The sequence below is a fragment of the Aulostomus chinensis genome, chromosome 13, assembly GCF_037954235.1.
Source record: "Aulostomus chinensis isolate RoL2024-O1b breed Wild chromosome 13, RoL_Achi_v1.0, whole genome shotgun sequence".
NCBI lineage: Eukaryota > Metazoa > Chordata > Actinopteri > Syngnathiformes > Aulostomidae > Aulostomus > Aulostomus chinensis.
In genome coordinates, this window is record NC_141332.1 from 20,411,718 (window position 1) to 20,433,510 (window position 21,793).

At 40.2% G+C, this 21,793-nt stretch overlaps 1 protein-coding gene across 8 annotated transcripts in view; it reads right to left on the reverse strand.

The window, feature by feature from the left end:
* diaph2 (diaphanous-related formin 2) overlaps window positions 1-21,793 on the reverse strand; it is a 363,855-nt gene that overhangs the window by 266,119 nt on the left and 75,943 nt on the right. For all 8 annotated transcript variants that reach the window (XM_086222012.1, XM_086222015.1, XM_086222014.1 and 5 more), the window contains one exon: window positions 7,965-8,104. In XM_086222012.1, the coding sequence (XP_086078138.1) occupies window positions 7,965-8,104 (140 nt within the window). The remainder of the gene's footprint in view (window positions 1-7,964; window positions 8,105-21,793) is intronic.

Genomic DNA, 21,793 nt, shown 5'->3' on the forward strand with positions numbered 1-21,793 from the left:
TGTTTCTGTTTGACAAGTGGAAATGGGGTTGAGAGTGGATTGTAATAACACCGTGAGTCTAAGAGTAGTGTCCCATAAAACAGTAAAGAAGAAAATTACCCTGTAGGAAATGGTGTACCTCCAACATGTTTCTTTTGCTGTCACAAGTACTACAACACGTTTTATTGCCCTGACAGGTTAGGTTTATGGATATCTTCTCCTTCCACATCGAGTCTTTCATCGTCATGGCAGAAAATGTCCCATAACTATGAAATTACAATTTTTCTATTACTGTTCAAAGTGATGGAAATGGTGGTTTGATCCACAGGGTTCAAAGGCATCAGATTTGTGTCCTGTGCTAGCTTTCCCCATCAACCCCTGAAAGGACAGTCTTTTTTTTTTTCTTTTGGGGGGGGGGGGGGGGGCGCTATTTAATTCATTATTTATTCAAATTGACATGGAGTCTGATTGAGATTACAAAAGCACCATCCCAGGATAACAAAGTGAATACAGATTATCAATTATGGATGATTCACGGAGATAGGGGGCTATTTCCACATCAAAACTGACAGTTGAAACAGTTATTCATCTCTGTGAAGATCTATGTCAGAGGGAGCTGGCACGCTGGTGCCTCCTGCACCTAAATCCTCACACAAGTATCTTTCATCACAGACGTGGTAACTCATTGCAGCTGCATTACAAGCCACTATTCACACTTTGGGCCAGTGTCAGACAAGATTTCTAACCCAAGCTGTCAAGGCGGTATATATGGCCTGCGAGGTGTTCAGTTGCTCACATTTGTTGAGCAATCACAATATAAGATAGAGAGGGAAAGGTGCTCTTTCTCGGTGGTATTAATTGGCTGCCATGCCCGATGTGGACAGCAAAGGCACTCACAGGGGACAAGCAGGGGATATTAGTGCAGCAGTTAATGCCACAAATCAAAAACCATGCGTGCCAAGAGAGTTGCTTTTGCTGACACCTTTTAATTCTCTTGCTGTTAATTGCAGGAGTATATGTAATAAACATAAACATAATCAATTAATACACCATTTTCCCCTTCCAGGCTATTTCAGTGCTTGATGGTACAATGACAGTATGACATTTATGCCTAATATTAAGTGTCAGGTTATATTCATTCACTGTTTGTAAATTAAACCTGTAAAAATAAATGCACTATTATTCCTATGTAGCCCTGCGATGGACTGGTGACCCATCCAGGGTGAACCCCACCTCTCGCCCCATATCAGCTGGGAAAGGCTCCAGCCAAACCCAAAACATGACATGTTTTTTTTTCCCCTTAATGTAACCAGAACTTAACTACATTATTATCATAATAACATAAAAATATTACATTTTCCACTAAAAAGCAAAAGAAAGTTCAAGATTTAACTTGAGGCTCTTACTCAAGTAGGTTCACCAGATGTAATCTGCATTGTGTAGACAACCATGACCACAGCATGGGAGGTGGGCAAGTTCGCAAGCAGGCCAAAGCCCCAGTGTGCTGGGCTAGCATCTGCCTCCAGCAGACCTCTTAAGGTGTTAGTTTTACTCTGCACAGCACTGCTGTGGGCACGGGCACACTCACTCAATTTTAGGATGATGCAAGAATAATTGTGCAAAACTTTTCATGAGACATTTTACAAATGTTTCAAGAGAATACATTGAAAGTGTGCGTTTGCTATTCTTAAAAATGTACAGACATTGGGTTAGTTAAATGCCTTTGCAAAGTCATTTTAGGGAACACCAGCGTCCCTGGCATTAATGCCATTTTCTTTTTTGTATGCTATTGAATTATTCCTCACACAGTCAAAATGAATGTGCCACATTATATCTGCAGCCATAGTAACATCAGTGCTAATACAATGCCAATTAATAGTCTTCAATGCAGCCCCCGTTGCTGCACTACAAGCATTCAGCTGGGGAGATGAGGTGAGACTGATTCAAACTCAAGCCTGTGTGGCAGAGAAGCCAGATTATCACAACAACCCACACCTCGACTATGACTAAGAGAAACTCTGGTGTCAGCAAATGTCTCCCACCTCTGCAGAAAGACCCCAAAAGAAAATGTAACCCCTACTGCGAGAGAATGTCTGACTTCAGTGAAGCGTTCACATAATGAAAAGTTAGACGCCAAGATCAATTTGATTTAAATAGGTCGTACAGGCATCTGAGAGCTAGTACATCATGATGTCATGTTGAGAGTGTAATAAATAGGCCTGGGACCCTGGGGGAGCACTTAGCTGCCCAAAACCTCTTGTTTTAATTACTGGAGATTCAGTTTCTACTCCTTAAAATACAAAAAATAAAAATAAAAACTACAGATAAATGACACAAAATAAGATTTGGCTTAATTTGCTTGATATGTTTTCCTTGTATCTCATCACAGTTTCAATGTGCGAGACAAAGAAAGTGAAATGAGTGAGCAAAAGCGGGTTAAACACAAACACCCAGCGATTTCCCTCCCCTCAAATGAGAAAATATGAGGGTTGTAATTTTCCATAAATTGGCATCTCACTTCATGTCAGCGGATTAAGAAATTAATGAAAAGTGGCTAGTCAATCTGACACTTCTAAATTAAGAAGAGAGTATCCAAATGACAAAATTAAAAGGGGGAGAATGAAGTAGAGGATAAATAATTATCTGGGGAAATTTTGACAGAAAGAGAAGTGAAAAACATGGCAGCTGAAGAGACGAGAGTGGAAACAGAGTAAGGCAGCGGATGCTCCAGGCAATGCCATCTGTGGGTGGATCTGCAAAGGCTGCACGCCACACACCTGTGTGGGACTGCCCGAGAGATAAAGCCCTCAGCACAATGGCCCCGTGGCCACCTGTGCTGCCAAACAGGTGCGCAGCCCAGCCAATTAAACTATTAGACAAACACAGGCCTCTGGGAGCAAATTAGCAACCCGCCCAAACATCACAGGAAAAACAAAAAGCAATGGTAAGCACTCACTTGTGAAAAACAACAACACTTTGATTCTGGGACTTTTAGTCTGGTTAACAGAATTAAGAAGTATAAAGGTCCTTTGTGTAAGATTTCATGGGATCTGTTAGTAGAGATTGGATTTACTATTCACAAACGTATTTCCATAAGTGTATCGCCTATTGAAACAAATAAATATCCCATTTTATTTAGCTTAGAATGAGCCCTTTATGTCTATATGGGGAGAGGGTATTCTTCCCCGTGGGGCCTGTCATGGCGCATTTACAGTAAACCGCAAAACAGATTAATTTACAAGCGCGATCAGTACCTGCAAACGAGCTAAAGGAGAGCATCCATATTCCTTTTTCGTTCGTCATACTTTTTCAGCAACACTTTGTGGCTGATTTCCTCTTCTCATTATAATTCTCATTGTTTTGACCACGCATCAGCTGACCATACGGAAGGTGATCTGCCGACATCAACGATGGACTTGCCAGCATCAGCATCCCAGATAATTCTTTTTGTCAGCCTCTTTACAAAGTGTTCTGATCTGATATCAGAGTGAGCAAATAATGCCTCTCAAAAGATCTAGTAACATTAATATTTGGCCAATTAAATGCAGGAGAGCATTTAAACAGCACAGACCTTCTCCTAGCATACAGGCAGGTTATGAAAAAATAAACTGCATTTCTTGGAAAGGTGTTAGGCCTGCTAGAACAGGCTTAATGTACCTTGGCTTTAATTCTCCAAACCTCTGAACTTTCTTTAGGGGGAGCGATGACCATAAGAACATCATTCTTCAATACAAGTGATAGTTACTCTACTCATTTATATTCTATAATGGTGGAGAGTGCTGTCTAGTATGTCTATAAAAAAAAAAAACCTACCTGTACGTGTTAGTTCGTAGACTGCAAAGTATAGTATATGATTTACTTAGTTTAAAACTAATAATCAAACTATTCAGTCACCCGTCTTCTCTGTATTGAAGCATCTACATTCATATTCTCATTTATTCAGGCTTTTTAGGGCCTGAGCCTGAAGGTACTTCAGGCAAAGACCCTATTATGTTTGCTCACCCTAACCCACATTAGCAGCACTAAAAACACACATTAAACAGTTTTCTTTATTCTTGTCTCCTGTCTGTAATTTGTATTGGAAACACTGATTTATTGAACACTTCTAGTAATATTGAAAAATGTTAAAATGTACAAAAAAGTACAAAGTATAATTATATATGTGTATGTACACAGCCTCAACTTTAACCAAAACTTTCTGGATTTTTTTTCAGGCGTACAAGCAGAGAAGCTGATCATTATTCTAAGGTGTGAATTTAAAAAAGCATGACCACACTGCAGTGCTTTGTCATCTACGTCATGATTATTTTAAGTATTTGATAACATGCCATACAAAGGTTACATTAACATAGTGGAATCAGAGGAGCAGCAAACTAAATTCTTTAGTTGGTGTTGTGATCCATGACAATTAAGCACATGCATATTAATTAGGAGTAGAGATGTCACAAGCACTGAATATGATTTCAAGGATAGGTGTCAGCTTTAACACAGGAAACAAAACACTGATCCTTCTTTAACACACCCAAATGTAATGTACAGGTGAAAATCAGTGTGGGAATGAAAGATTCATCGGCACACCCTCGAGTTTGGTTAAGATAGCTCTGATTATAGGTACGTTTATCCAGAGGAAATACTGGACTCTCTTTCCCCATGAATAATAACAGATGTAAAGACAACCAAGGGACACTTTGTGGCACACATCTCCATGTACGGACCTGACAATCCGTGGGAGGCGATTCCTTCATAAAGCGCTGGTCCCTTACATGCATGCTGGTCAAAGGTTCAGCCATTTGAAAACACCCACAGGGCAAGCCTGGCCTCACTTGCATCCCCTGTGTACCAGTTGGCCTTTCTGAGGGGAAAGGCTGATTTACCTCCCTACAGCTTGTGGAGCCTGTGGAGATTGACTTCACAGCGCTGCAATCACTCCAGGGATAACATTGCTACTTAGCTATTCATTATACTATATATATATATCAAATTTGCATTTATGTTAAGTTCGTGAATTATAAATCCATAGGTTCCGGTTTCTATGTACCACTAGCTAATGTCACCCAATTGCATAAATCAAATCAGAATGTCCAGAGGATTTCTTTGCTTGGTTTTTTTTTTAGCATTAATTAAATGGGAATTATTTGAAAAATGATATGTTCATCTTTTAAAACTTGTAAACAAGTATTTGCAGCTGCGTCGCCTTCTCAGGGATATTCCATCTTCTTTTCTTATTTGAGGAAGCAGAAACACAGCGTTTTTAGTAGAAGGCTACCTGAAGTTCACAAGAATTCCAAGGAACTTGAAAAGGAGATATAATATAAAATGATATATTATCTGATCCATTCAATCAGCAGCAGCAACTTTTTTGAATTCGGAAAGACTGCAATTCTCTCTTCTCTCTTGAACTCATAGTCATAAAGGGATGTTGTGTGTAATTTTCACTCAAACTATCTTTGGCAGTATGTATACACCTGCTGCAGAGAACATGGTTCAGCTTGTCACTGAACAAGGAACGTAATTGAAAGGTCCAGTCCAGAAACATGGAAGTGTTGATATGGCATTTGTAAGTGACAGAGTTCTTGGCATTTCGAGATATTATGCTGAGTGGCAACCTGATACAAAGCACATACTGGATCATACATCCTCACAGGTAGATTAATTAAATTACATCCTCTTCTCAGTCTGATATTTAAGAGGAGTACATGAATGGACCAAGGCCTGTCCATACAAATTGACTGCAGAATTGAAAATCTTGTTATAAAGAATGCAAACGTTTTAGCTAGCTTACACTACTGTATTTTCTTTCAAATCGGTTAATGCCAGGAAATGGTTATAATCCAGGCTGGTATGACCACAAAGATGACCTAAATGCTCCTCCAGGGCCATCCTAGTGGGTCTATTCTCCATACCAAGGGTCAACATTAAAAGAACGTCATTTATCTGATGACCATTTAATATGCACCATTTATTGATTCAAATTTGAATCATCTCTTCAGCAGTAGACCAGTAAATTATTTAGAGGATCTGCTGTCGCTAAGTGTTCCTAGTGGGCTCAAATTAAAATTAAAGATTACAGCATTGAGGGCAAGAAATTTGGTAGAGTTGAGGCGAGGCTTACAAGATCAGTAAGGCCTCGTAAAGAATGACTCAGGCGCCAAAGAAAGCTCAACAAAATTTTTATCATGTTTGACTAGAGCTTTATGGGTAGGAAAAGTGCAGGGATCAGAGTCATTTTTAGTTTTGGTAGGCTGGAAAAAAGTTGTACACATGAAGGTAACAGAATCCCTAATTTCTGAAGTAAAAAACTATATTCATCATCTTTGCCTATTGCAGCGTGATGGAATGATAGAATGACTTACTTTTCCTGATTTCTTGTTTGGAATCAATCAGAAACCACAGAGGAGAAATACATATAAATAAATATTTTCAATATTTGTTTCCTTAATTGTACTGACAGCATCCTCCTTCATGACAGTGAGACAGCAACAACACACATCAGCTCTGGTCTTCCTCTTTTCTGACCTTCAAACATAAACACATATCTTATCCACCTTAGGTTGTTGAATGAGCCACCAAGCAAACACTCACCAGATAAAAGAACACTCAGGCCATTTGCAGCTTGTCCAACTGAAAAAAATAACTTGTTCTTTTTTTAAAAGAAAAAAAAATATGACAAGATTTTCTTTACATTTTAAAGCATCAAGATTATTAAGGTTGTGCAGTGGTCAACACTGCCGCCTCACAGCATGAAGGTCCAGGTTCGAGTCCTGGCTCGAGCCTGGGATCTTTCTGTGTGAGTCTCCATGTTCTCCCTGTTCCTGTGTGGGTTCTCTCTGGTACTCCAGCTTCCTCCCACAGTCCAAAGACATCAAGAGGGGACGAGGCTGATTGATACTCTAAATTGACCGTAGGTGTGGCTGTGAGTGTGAATGGTTGTCTGTCAATATGTGTTGGCCCTGTGATGGACTGGTGATCCGTCCAGGGTGAACCCCACCTCTCACCCGAAAACCACTGGGATAGGCTCCACCCCCCACGTTCCTTAACAGGAATAAGCGGAAGAAAATGGATGGATGGGTGGAAGATAATTGAGGAAATCTTCTAACTCCGCTCTTATCAGTCATATATCCATATCCATCCATCTTCTATACCGCTTATCCGTCAAGGGTTGCGTGGTAGGGGGGAGGCTGGAACCTATCCCTGCTGACATTGGGCAAGAGGACTGGTCGCATACTTCCATGTACCATAATGATAACAAAATGTTAATCAAGATCAGCTTCACACTGGTTCTTTCAACTCTCCTTTTGTTCTGCAGTTCTGACAGTAATTTTCCACTCAGAACATTTAAATTACTGGTTAGGGGTTGTGCATACCTATGGAGTGTAAAAGTAGCTTGTTCAAATACAGAGTGCCTTCAAGTGCAAACATCCAAAGAAAGGAGAAGAGGAAAAACTATCAGCTGTAAATTAAAGACTCCCCCCCCCCCCCCCGACATGCTGCCTGACACTATCCTGTTGGTTTATCCTGTTTTCTGGTGCATTCCTGATATGACACACCAGGGAAAAAGAACAAACCAAAAAAAAAAAAAAAAAACAGGAAGGAAACTCATCTGCTCACAGTGAGAAAGGGGTCAAATGGCTTCTTTCAGCAGGTTTTCCCCTTTGTTTTGTTTTTTGGGATTTTTTTTTTTTTGCCCATGCACATGCAGTGGAAAAGTTGGCATGAAATAGTGCTGATCTTGAACTCACCTTGCTAATCATGCCTTATATCAATTATCATAGTGACGATAACAACTTAGTCTTGCAGAGCCAGCTAACCAGCACGTTGTTTTGTTTTGATTTTGGAGCAATTTAATCAGTTAATTAATTTAATTAATTTTCTGTCTCTGTATATGTCAAAGGAAAGAACTTCACTGAGCTACGGTACTAACAATCATTATTAAAAGAATTCCCACTTTAAGTTGGCACTGTAGAGGAGGATCTTGAGTTACTGACCTGACAGGGTTACTAGTGAGGGACACTCGCAGGGACTCCAGGCAGTTTAGAAGCTTTTCTTCTGTGATACCAGAACGAAGCTCATGCACGTATTCCTGGGATGAGAGCGTACATTCATGCTTGCTGTTCCTCAGTCCACCCTGAAAACACAATATCAACAAGGCAATTGTCAATTCCATAATAAGCCATCTATGGAAATGAGATTAAAACACAGTAACCTTCGTTGGTGTGTGTTTTAATACACAGATGATTTTATTAAACAAGCACACTTCCAGGAATCAGAATCAGAAGAATAAAATACAGGGACATCACTGTTCTCAGTGGGTGCAGCTGTGTGATGAATAAGAAGCACTTTGAAAGACTTGAATTTTTTTCCTTTCTCTCAAAGGTGTTACTGATGACCGAGACGAGTGTGTTTCAGAAAGTGTTTGAGTGATTGAAATGTGCAGAGATGTGTTGGCCAACTTCTCCTTTTCCCAATCAGCCAAGACTCTAATGTTGGACAATATTCACTGACAATATTCAGTGCCAGGATTTACTTGCTACTGCCAGAGCTCATGCTTGAAGTAAATTGATTCTCGTGTATAATCTCCTGAGAGGCTTCTAGGGACATGTTGCTACACTGATGCTGACCCAATAAGACTACCTCTTGGCAGTGATACACACTTCACCACAGCAGGGATAGACACATGTACAAGCTCAGTCTCCCAACACACAGTGAAATCAACTTTGCACATAACGTTGAGCCCCTCCAAAGTTACAAACTGATTATATTATTTCTACTGCCAGAACAAGCTACAGGAACAAATCTAATTTAAATTAGCAATCTTTGTGTGTGTGTGTGTGTGTGTGTGTGTGTGTGTGTGTGTGTGTTTTCAAAATGAGATACATTTCAGGTGGGGGTTGAGTCAAGGTACCATACAAAATAAAATGAAGAAACATGCAGCAGAAGACAGCAACAGACACAGCCGAACCAGACTGCTAGGCAAAATCATGCTCGCTGTGTTCATCTCTAGACTGCTGGTTCCCAACAAAGTGAGCTGCGCTAATAGGCAGTTTGGGAGGTAATAAGCTAGCTCATTTATCTGGGGAAAAGAGAAGCCTGCTGCTCTCCTGCAATGCACAATCGACATGAAAGAACCTTTTTTTCTTCTGTTTTTGTTGGAAACAGCAGATGCAGTGTTGCAAAAACAAACTGCTAATAATGCTATACCGTATGTGTAAACTGATCTCATAGCTTTAATAACAAGAATCTCCTCCCCTGTTCTGCAGTCCACAGTCCATTACAAAAAAAGTGAAGAAGGAATGTAATAATTATATTAAGGTTTTTTTTTTTGTTTGTTTTTTTGCAAAACTTGAAGACCCTATATTGACATGTAAAATAAAATGAACTGGATGCCAAAACAAAAGCAGGAAAAAAAAGTTTACGGAAAAAAAAAAAGTGCTGTCCTGCTGTCTGACATTTGTATAGACCAAAGAGGATGCATGCACTGTCCAAAAACTGTCTTTTCTTTCTGTTATGATAGTTTCTGTAAGACAAAAGTTTTGGATACATCAAGGACAAGCTTCTTCAACATTTTGTACGGGTGTCAAGTAACTTTTGCCTGAAAAAACAATAAAAACCACAGAGCCTTTATGAAAGGGTCAGAGATTTTCAACGAAATACACAAGGCACCCTGGAAAAGTAGTGTAGCGCCTTTTCTCGAGGCTGCATACGCCCACTCCTCATTGGAAAAAGAAAGAAGACGCTGACGTTCAGATGCTAAGTGAACATGGGCCCCTCAGACAGGTAATTTGAATGTGGTTTGTCTTGCCAAAATCATTCCAGAAGTGCACGAACAACATACAGTCAAAATAATCATGCCAAAATCTCTCAACCTTAGGTGGGAAACAGATCAACAACACCTATCATTTATATTCTAAGGCTTTGCAGCATTGAGGGACAGTATGATATGCTGCATGCCTTCAGAAAATATCACTCTTGATTTTGGCAACAAGTCAAAGTCTAAACTCTCTTTTCTGTAGAGAAGGTTATGTTAAGGTAAGGTTTCTCAAAACAAAAGCCCAGGCTGTCGGCTGTGAATCAGTTTAGAAAAATGAATTCCAAATGATAGAAAAACACTCGTAGGCTGTGCAGAGGCGATGTCAGTCTTTGATGAATAAAGCTCGACAGATAATAACATGTGAGGAGCTTCTGTGGTGGGAGTCATGAAAGTCTGAGGATCAATGACTGGACATTTGGTCAAGGTACTATATGTTTGGTGGAATAACAGATTAATACGACGCACTGAGCAAATTCCTCTCAAAGATGAGATACTGCTGTTGAAATGGTAACAATGACAGAGTAATGGCTGCTCAGACAAGCAGGAAGATGATGTATTTAAAGAAAAAAAGCATTTAGATATAGCTGATTAGGTGCCAGTATTTTTAAGAGCGTCACTTCTATAGTTACACAGGACAGTGAGAGGGAAACACATCACACACACACACACACACATTTTATTGTCTTCTCATCTATCCCTGCAGACATACCACTGTGTCCAGAAATGCTAGAGCTCCGGTTTCACCACAGGCTCTGACCTCTGGCAACCAAACACTGACCGTAAACTGCTTCTTCATGACCCTAGCCCAAATCAGTGGAATCCTTTGGGATAATATCAACATTACACCACCACTCCGGCAGCAGAAATACAATCTGAGGAGAGGGAGTGGCCATAACCTACTGGCTACTGGGAAACAGTTTTCCCCTGAAGACTCACAAAACGGTCTGCGGTAGAAAAAAAAAAAGACTAGAGAAAAGAACAAAGAGGGATGATGGAGAGCAGAAATGTTGTATGTTGCTAATATGATGTAAAACTGAAAAAGAGAGGAAAAGAGGTAGAAAGCATATGTGGGAGAAAGGGCAAGGTGGGGATATAGAGCTTCAGGAGACACTGCAACCTCAACAGTAGTGGACAGACATAGCCTTTTGACCAGAGCCCAGAGCCTCATCTCCTGCCGCTTATTGAATCCCCTATTTGTCGATAACAGTATTTCCTGCCAAAGAAAATAGTGCCGAGAGCAATTACTTCAGTGAGCCTGTCAATTTCATTTGCGGGAGGGGGGTGGGGGAGCGTTGAGGCCCATTCCGTCCTCCTTTATCACCTCTGTCACCTGTCCTCTATACCACGGGGAGTGACAGAATGCTGTCCCTTCCATCGGGGGCAGGGCAGAGGGACGATGCCAATGCAGCTACACCTCCACGTGTCATCTTCATCTGTAATGAGCCTATAACAAGCTGGCAGCTTCCTCAGTGCCCAGTGCTCCGTACACTCAGACAGACTGATAGATACATTATTCAGCTTCTTTGTCAGCTTACTGGAAAACCACATGGCAGCAATGTGTCTGGCCTGCACGGGGCTACAGCTGGGAGGTAGCTGATTGCCTCTCCTTCTTCCATGATGTGCTACTGTTCTATCTCTCACTCTCAAAGATATGCACATATGCCGTAGAAAATTCCCCCCCCCCCCACCTCTATTACTTCCTACGATGTGATGAAGAGGTATATTTACGAAGTGATGGAAAAATGGAAAGGAACAGCGACATTTATATCTCTGTGATTCATCACAGCATCAGATTAGTATGTGTTATGATTTATTTAGATGGAAGTCATCCTGGGGCATGTATCTGAATAAGAAAACTTGCCCTTGTAGCAAAATCCTGACACCTTGTTTTACTTTGAATGTTATGACTGGTATTACTAATCAATGTTATTTTGAAAAGAGCCAAAAACTAAAAAAAAAAAACTGACAAAAAGTTGTATCTCAACCAGATTAGTTACAATATTTTTTCAATTTTTTTTTTCTAGGGCTGCAACTTACTGTAGTCTTTCTCTATAAAATTTCGACACATAGTGAAACTCAGGCTTCCCATGTGGGCCCGAGCTGATCACACCCACTCAAGAAAATGTTTGTGATTCCACAAGACATGTTTCTTGAGAACCTCTCCCCTTTGCTCTACTAAAAATGTACATCTAGTCTATTTTTGATGGAAGCTGCATCACGCTGCGTGGAGCAGATTGAGTCAAGCAGCAAGAACCGGCAAAGAGCATCCTGTCAATTAAAAAAGACAGAAAAAAGGCCTGTGCAGACTCCTGACCTCAAATTACATCACTTCACCAACATGATAAGGCAGGCCAGTAGTCATCTGTTCGAGGGATTTTCACCAGATGAAAGATTTATCTTGGAAAAAAAATACAAGGTAACAAAATTATAGCACAACAGAGTAGGGAGTAAAGGGAGGTACACACAATTCAAATTACACACACGTTTAACTACATAGCCTTTTCTCCTTTATATGAGCAAAAAAAAACAACAACTGAAAAACAAGTAAATCAGCAAGCCAACAAAATAATTTAATGTGGCATTTTTACAGCAAAAAAAAAGTTCAAAAATATCATTATATTCATTATTTTTTTATTGAATGACTGATGAATGGACATATTGCTGAAAATCCACAAATGTACTGCAACTTCTTTCCTCTGACTTCATTCTTCAAGGTGACTAAGAACATCTTACCATTGACAGGAATACCTTGCAGGCTGGATTTAACAAAAATAATTGCATGTGGGGGTGTGATATGTAAGCACACCCTCTCAATACCTGATAGTGTTATTGATATTCTTGACAGAATAGATGGCCTGCAAGGCAGATCATCAAGAAAAGCCCAGTTAAATTCAACACTGTGAATCCAAACACAACCCTGGATCCCCCTTCCAGCACCGCACAAAAAGTCTCAGAGACACAATGAAGTATTGAAAAATCTAATTACTCCTTCTTTGTGTGCAATTAAAGCAAAATTACAAGAGCATCCCACTGGTCTTTGTAAAAATAATACAGATACAATCTGAGCAATTAGTGCATATCAAACTGTATGATAGGGCTGTTTTAACTTAATTTCCTGCTCATTAGGGGTGGGGTGATTATATGAGAGGAGCGATACCAGACGGATGAGTAAAAGACAGTTGATAGATAGACCAAATGTCACGTCTTCTCACACCCTTTCTCTTAACGTGACCGATGACGTCAAAACAACGATCTGAGGAAATAAGGTTTGCGCACAACAAATACGCACACACCAACACGTGCACCAGAGACATGTTGTATAAATGAGTAATCTTACATTTAGCACAATCTAAAGTTTGGCATGTGGCTGTGGCAGCAGTGGTAAAGGTCACCGGGAACACGGATCAGTTGAGATACTGGATGGCTGGACAATGAGATTTCCCTAGACCTACTTAAAGGACAGAGTCCTGCTGCCGGCAGATAAGACATTTCATCTTGCCACCAGGGCACAGGGCTCCCAGCTCAGCGGGGGGATTTCCCACCAGACCATGTGGCCAAGCATTTCACCCCTTTCTCTCGTCCACCTATTCCAAAATCACTCTTTTTACCTCCCTTTTTTATTTTCCATATCATACAGACACTGTCTCTCAATCCGTCCATAGTTAGGCGTTTTTTTTAACTCTAGATGACAGCCATGAAAAAATCTGTGTAAAGCTGCACGCCCCATGAGCTTTTTTTATTTCCGTCTTCTATTTTTTGGTACCCATTGTGGTCAGGAAAACAAAATCTACAAACTGCTTTATTCTCTTATGCCTTGGTAACTACAACTTGCAGATAACGCCGACACAATTAAGCCTACAACATTCCTTCAATAATCAGGCAGGTGGCATTACATCTTGAGTCCAGACAAGACAAGCTCACCACCACTGAGCAGCAGACGGAGAAGAAACCCACAAAAAGAAACAATGAGGTATTAGGCGAGAAAACAGCTTGAAAACAACACTGCAGGGTTCACTTTGTAAGAGACTCGTGTTGTTTGTGTGTATGTGTGTTGATCCCCAAGGTCTGAAATAAGAACACAGAGTGACAAAAGCAACCAAACAAACCAAAAGATATTAAATAATTCCAACTCTCTCACACACACATATACACACGCACCCCTGTTTAAGCAATACAGCACTGGCAGTCATTTTTAAGAAAATTCAATGACAAGCAAGGGGTATGCTGCTTCTATATTTACTTGTTCTAAGGGTTTGTTCATGCATACATTTAATTGAAAGGTCAGATATAAATAAAGAGGAAAGATAGGGCAGCTCAACAAGAGGTTTGAATCTATGTTCTAAGAAAAAGATTTAACAAAGGGTGTATGTGTATATACATATATACATATACACACATACACAAATGTGTGTGTGTGTGTGTGTGTGTGTGTGTGTTACTTGAGGGGCTTCCAACCTTTCACCTTTTAAATCAAACTGAATGCAAAGTATAGTCAGTCCAAGGTGAACCTGTTTGTGCTCCACCACCTTGACCCTCACCTGACATATAACAAGCATGGCTGTGTTTACCTCTCTGAAGTGATTCACCTTCTCTTTCACAATTTTTTACTTTGGCCTGACCCACAAAAGACAGTTCAAGCTTTCGGCAAAACAGGCACCAAACACGGTAGCCCTTTTGGCTGTGCCCCAGATGTGGACAAGGAGAGGGCAGGCCAGCAGGCACCGTCAGCAAGCTCGCTTGGCTTTAATCCCACTGACGGTTGACCTGCAAAACATGTTCACCTGAAATACGCCCAATGATAAAGAGTTCAGAAAAGGAGAGTTGAATTCCTTATCATTGCACAACCCCGGGGGTAGACTGGTAACTGCCTAAGTGAAGTTGACACTAACAAACCACAAAGTCTGGGCAAACACAGCCCAGAAAGCTAATAAGACGGCATATACAATGTTTGGGAGTTAAAAGAAATAATGAACATGAAACACATTCCTGAAAATGCCCCCAAAAAAAGCATCCAGAAGCAAAGACAGATTGTATTTTCTTCCCAACACAGAATCAAAGGATAAAAACTAACCAATTACACGGGCCTTACTTGGCATAGGTGTTATGGCTGAAAACATGATCATTATAAAATGGTTCGTTTCAGTTGATATCGATATTACTGTCATCTTATTATTGATCAATTCAAAATGACTTCCTTTTAATAAAGGTCAGAATTTGAAAACATCGAATTTGACTACTTTCGCTGTCAGACTGACACCGTAGCGAGCTGACTTGTGCCTTTTTAATAAACAGCTACCGTAGTCTACACTCTTTTTCTCACCCCACAAAGATTTTGTTTTGACGGTACAACTGAACAACACAGTTAAATGTTTGGTTGTCACTTGTAGCACATTTCATTATCAAGGGATATACAGTTGTTTCTAAGCCAGGGACAGAGCATGTGTGGGGTTTGTTTGCGCAACTGATCTCAGCCTATTCGCTATGTAAGTTCATGGCATCATTTCCATTTAAATGAAACTTCTGAGTGTTTTACTGAGCAACTGTTTTACTGTCATCGTCTATAAACATTGTTTTACAGCCCAGGTCAGGACTTAAACAATAAAGGTGATAAATGGACATATAGCAGGAGAAGGATGTGTAGAACAATATCCATGCCACATTCATGTGTAATTAAACTTATTTCAAAAGGTGCCAGTTTAGGATTAAAAAAAAAAAAAAAAAAAAAACGGAAGTGAGCAACAGAAAATGAGTCAAAGGTCAATGATTTCTGCAAGAGGTAAACATTTTTTGTATTTTTTTTTTTTTACTATGACTTCTTTGGGAGAAGACAAACATGCCAGCCAAATACTCCCCAAATGCCCCTTAATTTAGTGGACATTGTACATGTTTATTTGTCAGCTGATTGAAACAAAATCCCCTCCTATATCTTAGTTTCAGTAAAAGTCAATTGAGTTGTATGAAGGACTATGGAAAATGTGCATTTTACACACATTTTCTTGGTAAAAATGTAAACACATCACACGACTCTTCTCCATTATGATTCATTTATCACTGAACAAAGCAATGAGATCATTCTTTTTTTTTTTTTTTTTTCCAATGAAAATATATTGAATCCCACACTGGTAATGTGCCACACTATCATCCACCAGGACAGTTGGAGTTAGGGGTGAGCTTTTTCTATTTGCAGTCCATTGTGGGTTCTTATATTGGGTTTTGAGTGGTGCGTAACACTGTAATTTAAATGTGACAGAGTTAAGAACAACATCAAAGGGATCATTGAGCTTTGGTGCTGATTGTGGAAATTGTGGGGTTATGTGACGTCGAACACTATGACATGTTTGCGTATGGAATTAATAACAACCAGCAAGACGGATGTTGAAATTTAGACAATGATGTTTTTCAGATAAAGATTGTTTGGAACAGAAGATTTCATGTTTCTTGTTATGCTGCATTACTTTTTCGAGCTGTCCATCATCAGTTTAAACATGTGAGAGAAAGCTAAATTAGTAATGTCTGAGGAACCACCACGCACATCTGAAAGCACATAAACATTATCGCTAGACTTAGCAAATCAGATTACATTATCTTAAATACTATATCCATTTGTTTTGCATGTGTATCCCACTAAAGGCCATTGCTCACCTATAATTAATGCCTGTAACAGGGACTAATGGTGAAGCTTACATCAGACATTTTAAGCATTTTGTGTGCGTGCAAGTGCAGAATGTTTGTGTATGGTGCAGAGTATTCTTCTAAGCAGTTCTCCCTGTGCTTTGCAGGACTCATGTCTGCACTGAATTTCAATGACACCTCTATAAAGATAGGAGCAGATGTCAGCCAGCTCGCTGAAAGTCAGGTAGAAGAGAGTGGGAAAAGTAGAGTGAGTAAAATTGAGTGCACACTAACTGCAGAGAGAAGTCTTAAACTATGTATCTATTTACAGCAGCGTGAGACAAGACAGAACGAGGTGGATGCGGCATGAAAAAAAGAATATATTCAAATATAAAAACAAGAAAACAACCACAACAGACTAATACGGGCAATGTTTTGTACGTTAAAGGTCCAACAAGAACTTTGTTATTTATGGATGTTATTTTCCTTGGATTGACTGACCTGCACTTGAACCACTCCCAAATCTATTCAAGGTTAACAGGTGGATGACTGTTGTCTTCTATGTTCCTCTAAAGGAAAAAGATGTGAGGTATTATGTAGATGAGACATGGTCAAATTTCTGAAGTTTTACATAAGTAACAAATGATGACAGAGGACAAGTTGAAACATGTGTCTTATTGGCTCTAGTTTTCCCCTCACTGTGCTTCCAGAGTGATGGCAGTGAGGGTTAACAAGTGAGCTGTTAAGCAGGTAAAGTCACACAGGATCTAATTTAGGTTTTCACTTTGGTCTCTGCAGCATTGATTGCATTGTGAAGGCCTAATGAACTCTCTCCTCACTGTACTCTTGCCCCCAGCTCTGGGAGCTTGGGTATGAAGCCAAGAGCTGCAAGTACTGACAAAAAAATTTGGAGGACTACTAGACAGAGTTGAAAACAGGGAAACAACACTGAAACAATGAATAAATGAGCACGACTACAGACATCGGCTTCTGCTACAGCTGCAGTTTCATGCTCTTTTGTCCTTCTCCATCGACGCCCTCCATAAGGTACTAACCTTGATAAATCATACATATAAACACGCTATGGGGGTAAAATCCAGATGAGTCTGATATTCCTCTTTGCTCTGCTCCAATCCCCTGTGATTCAGCTGAATAACAATCTTAGTCTTAGTTCCTTGAATAACCCTTCAACCGTGTTGACATATAAAACTGCAAGATATCAAAAGTGTGGGCACATGAGGAAACAGATCATGAGTGGCAGAAATAGGTTCAGTTTTATCGAGCCGTTCTGAAAATAAACAGCTAAGCCGGAAAGTTAGTGAGGACAAGAGATATTACTTAGATTTGTTAGATGATGCTGAGTAGGTTGTTTTTTTGTTTTTTTACAAACACACACACACACACACACAAACACACACACACAATAAGAAACATAAACACATTACTGTCAACATTACTTATGCCAATGATCACCCAATTGAAAGAATTGGTTTTACTTTCTTGTCACTCTGCATTATACCATTTTACACTGATGCAGTCCAGTTTTTTCAGATTTGCCCATCAATATTATTTCAGGCAATCCTAAATTTGCATATACTGCTTAAAGAAAAAAAAGAACAGATAAAGACTGGAAACCCTTACAGTACACTATGCTTTATGACCAGAAGGTTCCAGCATGAATTTACCAGAATCAGGGCAACAATGCTGAGCTTCTATATTGTTGTGTGGTTTATTGCTGTCTCATCTGACAACATTAGACTACTAACTTGGTGGACAGGTGACATATGAGCAAACGAAGAACCCATTTAATTTTGGGCACAATCCCTTAACCATACAAAAAAGAAGAAAACAAGAAACAAAAACGGCACTGTTCTAGTGAGGCCGCAAGCCGTCTAACCCCTGGTTTCATATAGTCACCACAATGGATCAACCCAAACTCACCCATCTGAGCACATATTACACAATTTTGCATGGATACCAAAGTCCAAATTTCAATGTAGGGACACTCCAATCTCTCCCATGAATGGTAGTGGAGTTAACAGATGTTTACAAATCAATGACAATGCTTACAAAGACCATGCTTTACAGAGAGCAGCAAGCATGGACATTGAAAGATAAACAACCCACACACACAATCACAATGTTTCATGGTATATCAACACTATAAGAGAGATGGAGGGGCTATGTGAAGGCCATATGCATGCAAAATTAAGTTACTGCTTTCTTAAGGTTATGTGGGTTTGCTTGTGATGTTAAATGTTAAAACTTTCAAGCTCAAAAACACCAAACAAAAAGCGATCATCTTCTTGAAAGAATTTGCATCTGCGACCTGAAAATCATAGTCAGGGACAATACCGCAGTCAAAGGTGAGCCAAAGTCTCCATGCAAATTTCAATGTGCTACTCCACAGCTTGATTAGGCCAGGCAGGGTAACCTGACAGGGTGAGACCTGTACTCATACAACTAATGGTAGCTTCTTTACTTAACCTATGCCCCAGAAATAGTGTGCACTCTTATCAGTGCAACACACGAAAACCCACAACCCATCATTCCATGGTCATCCTCTCTAACCCGAGAACAAACTGCTAAGAATGTGCAATAAATTACAAAGAGAGGGAAAAAAAAATAGGCAGGATGACTGAGGATAAAAACTGGGCTCAGGTAAACAAGATTTGGCAGGGACATTAATGATCTCCAATCCCTACACAGGTTCTGTGGGCAGATTCTGATGGTGGGGACAAGCATGATTTACGACAATGGGAGTCCTGGGAGAATGGCAATAGGCCTTGCCAGAAGCAGAATGGCTGTTATGTGAGAGTGTTTGTATCTATGGTCATGTTTGTGTTTGCAGTACTGACCCTCAACTTGGACAGGGATGTTAAATGGGAGTACGCAGAGCTCAAAGTCGGTATACACACGATGTGCACACAAATATTCACACATGCACATGTTACAACTCAAGATGCAAAAAAAAAAGCTCTGCATTTCCTGAACCTCAAAGCAGTGGGATGGCTACATTGGATTTAGTTATTATTTCCAGGGCAGTCAGCTTTGATCTCCTTCTCATGTCTGTATTGGGGTCGTCTCATCTCTAATAACCGCAGATACATTTCCTCTCCTCTTCCCTGTTAGCTGGATAAATAGGATTTCAAATTGTCTGGCAGTACCCCATCAGAAAAAAAAACATGATCTATGAAATATCTTCCCATGAAAAACCCATACTGAGAGATTATCTTCTCATCACACAGACAGCACAGCTAACAGATAAGGGTGAGGGGTGATTTGTACTGAAAGAGAAACACATTGTGTGCGAAAGCAGTGTGTACATGAGTGTGCATGTGTGTAATTAGGAAAATAGAGATTTAGAGAGAAAGCGGGAGCGATGCACTGAAAGCTGTGATTCCAGCCATTTATATGTTTGTCTTCACTTCTAATCGGGCATTATCGGATGCATTCACACTGATGTCCCATGAAACAGAAATTGTTTCCCCTAAAGTACAACCTGTACAGATCTCTGTCGAAATGCAGCAGGCCATGCAACAGCAGTAGAAATACCCATTCATCAAAGCATCTACGTCCAGCCCCTGCCTAATAGCAGATGGAGAGATCTTTAACTACACAATAAAGGATCCAAACTTGAAAGAAAAGCACTTGCATCAGCAAAGAAACTGCTAAAGGAACTCTTTCCCAGGTTGGGCTTGCTTGACTACTCAACAAAGCAAGATTAATTTGCCTGTTGAATTGAGGCCGATGCCCTAGCCGTGGCAGGCTGCCTAGCTGATGCTGAGGTGCTTTGGTGCCTCCTGCACCAGTAACACTGTCAACAGTGTCGCATTACAAGAAAGAGCAGAAACTGACTTGCAAAAGCCTTATTAAGTGCAGCACAGACATATTTGTTAAACTAAGTATAAAAGCCGTCACCACAGAATACATATGCAGTGCAATTAAGTCAAATACTGTATGCATGCATTGTCAATCATGATAGAGAGAAGAGAAGAAAAAAAGACCTAAAGATACATCATATAAAAGCAATACATAAATTCAAAGAATTTTTTTTGGTAAATACAATATCACTCATTTCAGTAATAACACTCAATGAAATGGGGGTACCATTAAATATAATGCAGTAGGTATACAAGGAACACAGTATATCCCAAATGTGAATTAATTAAATATCACATTACAGTAAAGATGTATACTGACTATGTGAGAAATTGATCTAAAATTAAAAATAATAATAAACAAATATTTCACATACAGTTTTGCACAAACACTGTGTCCTTGTGTGTCTGCACAGGTGTCTGGGAGCTTTGTATTAGAGGGACTACAGGCTGCGTATTTTCATGCAGAGGCCACTACCATGCTGGCTTCCTTTTCTGGTCTCCCCCCACACCACCACCACCACCACCATCTCTGACAGGTGTGACCTTTCGGCTGTGCTGGTAGCAGCCACTCACGCCCCCAGACAGTAGACCTGGATTAGTCACCATCTCTGAGGATTGTGGCGCCTTGCACGAATGCGCATGTGAGGCCCAAGCTCTCTCCAGCATGGCCGAAAGGCCTGCTATGAAAAATAGAACACCTAATGCCTGGAGATAGAGACATTCATCAAAGACCCAGGCCCATGCCTGCCTGCTTTGTGTGCTGCCTTCCTTCCCTGTTCTCCATTCAGTACTGAGATGCAGAAACAACTCACTTATTGGAGTCATAAAAGAGAGATGGGGAGTTTTATTATTATCGCTATAAGAATGTAATATTCCAAGACCCTTCACCCCAAAAGAGTCCCCTGCTTTTTTCAGTCATTCCCATGCTTCCCATGATCTCTCATGTTTAGATGGAAATAAGGCTATCACAGTCTAATCATGAGAGTTTACCTTAACTGATTATACGTATGGTGCCTCTTCATCATTTGCATCTGTACAGGGAGGTTCTTCCATTGGCCACCTTTTAAATGACAATTATAGGGAGACCACTGAGAGAACCAGAAGGGAAGCAAAAAATATCCAGGGAAATGGTAGCCATGCCAACTAGTGCCGAGCAGCCAGACCAGTTAACCTCTCCAGTGAACTGCTAAACCCTGGGGTATGGCTTGGTAATGACATCTCTTCCTCCAAGTTTTTGCTTCATCTCAGCACTCCTGTCTGTTGATCCTGGTAAGTCATCAAGGAATACTACAGTGGAAGATGCTGCTCAGTGTATATTCATGCTAAAATATAACAGGACACAGGCAGGGACTGCTTGCTTTTCATTTATTCAGATTCCTCTCAGCCAACAAGGGGTTAGCATGAAACCTAAAGGTTACGTACCCTGGGATTTCTGCTGTGCCGGAAAGATATGGTAATAAGAGCAAACTTGTGGAGCTAGGAATGTCGACAGTTCACAAACACACAGTTC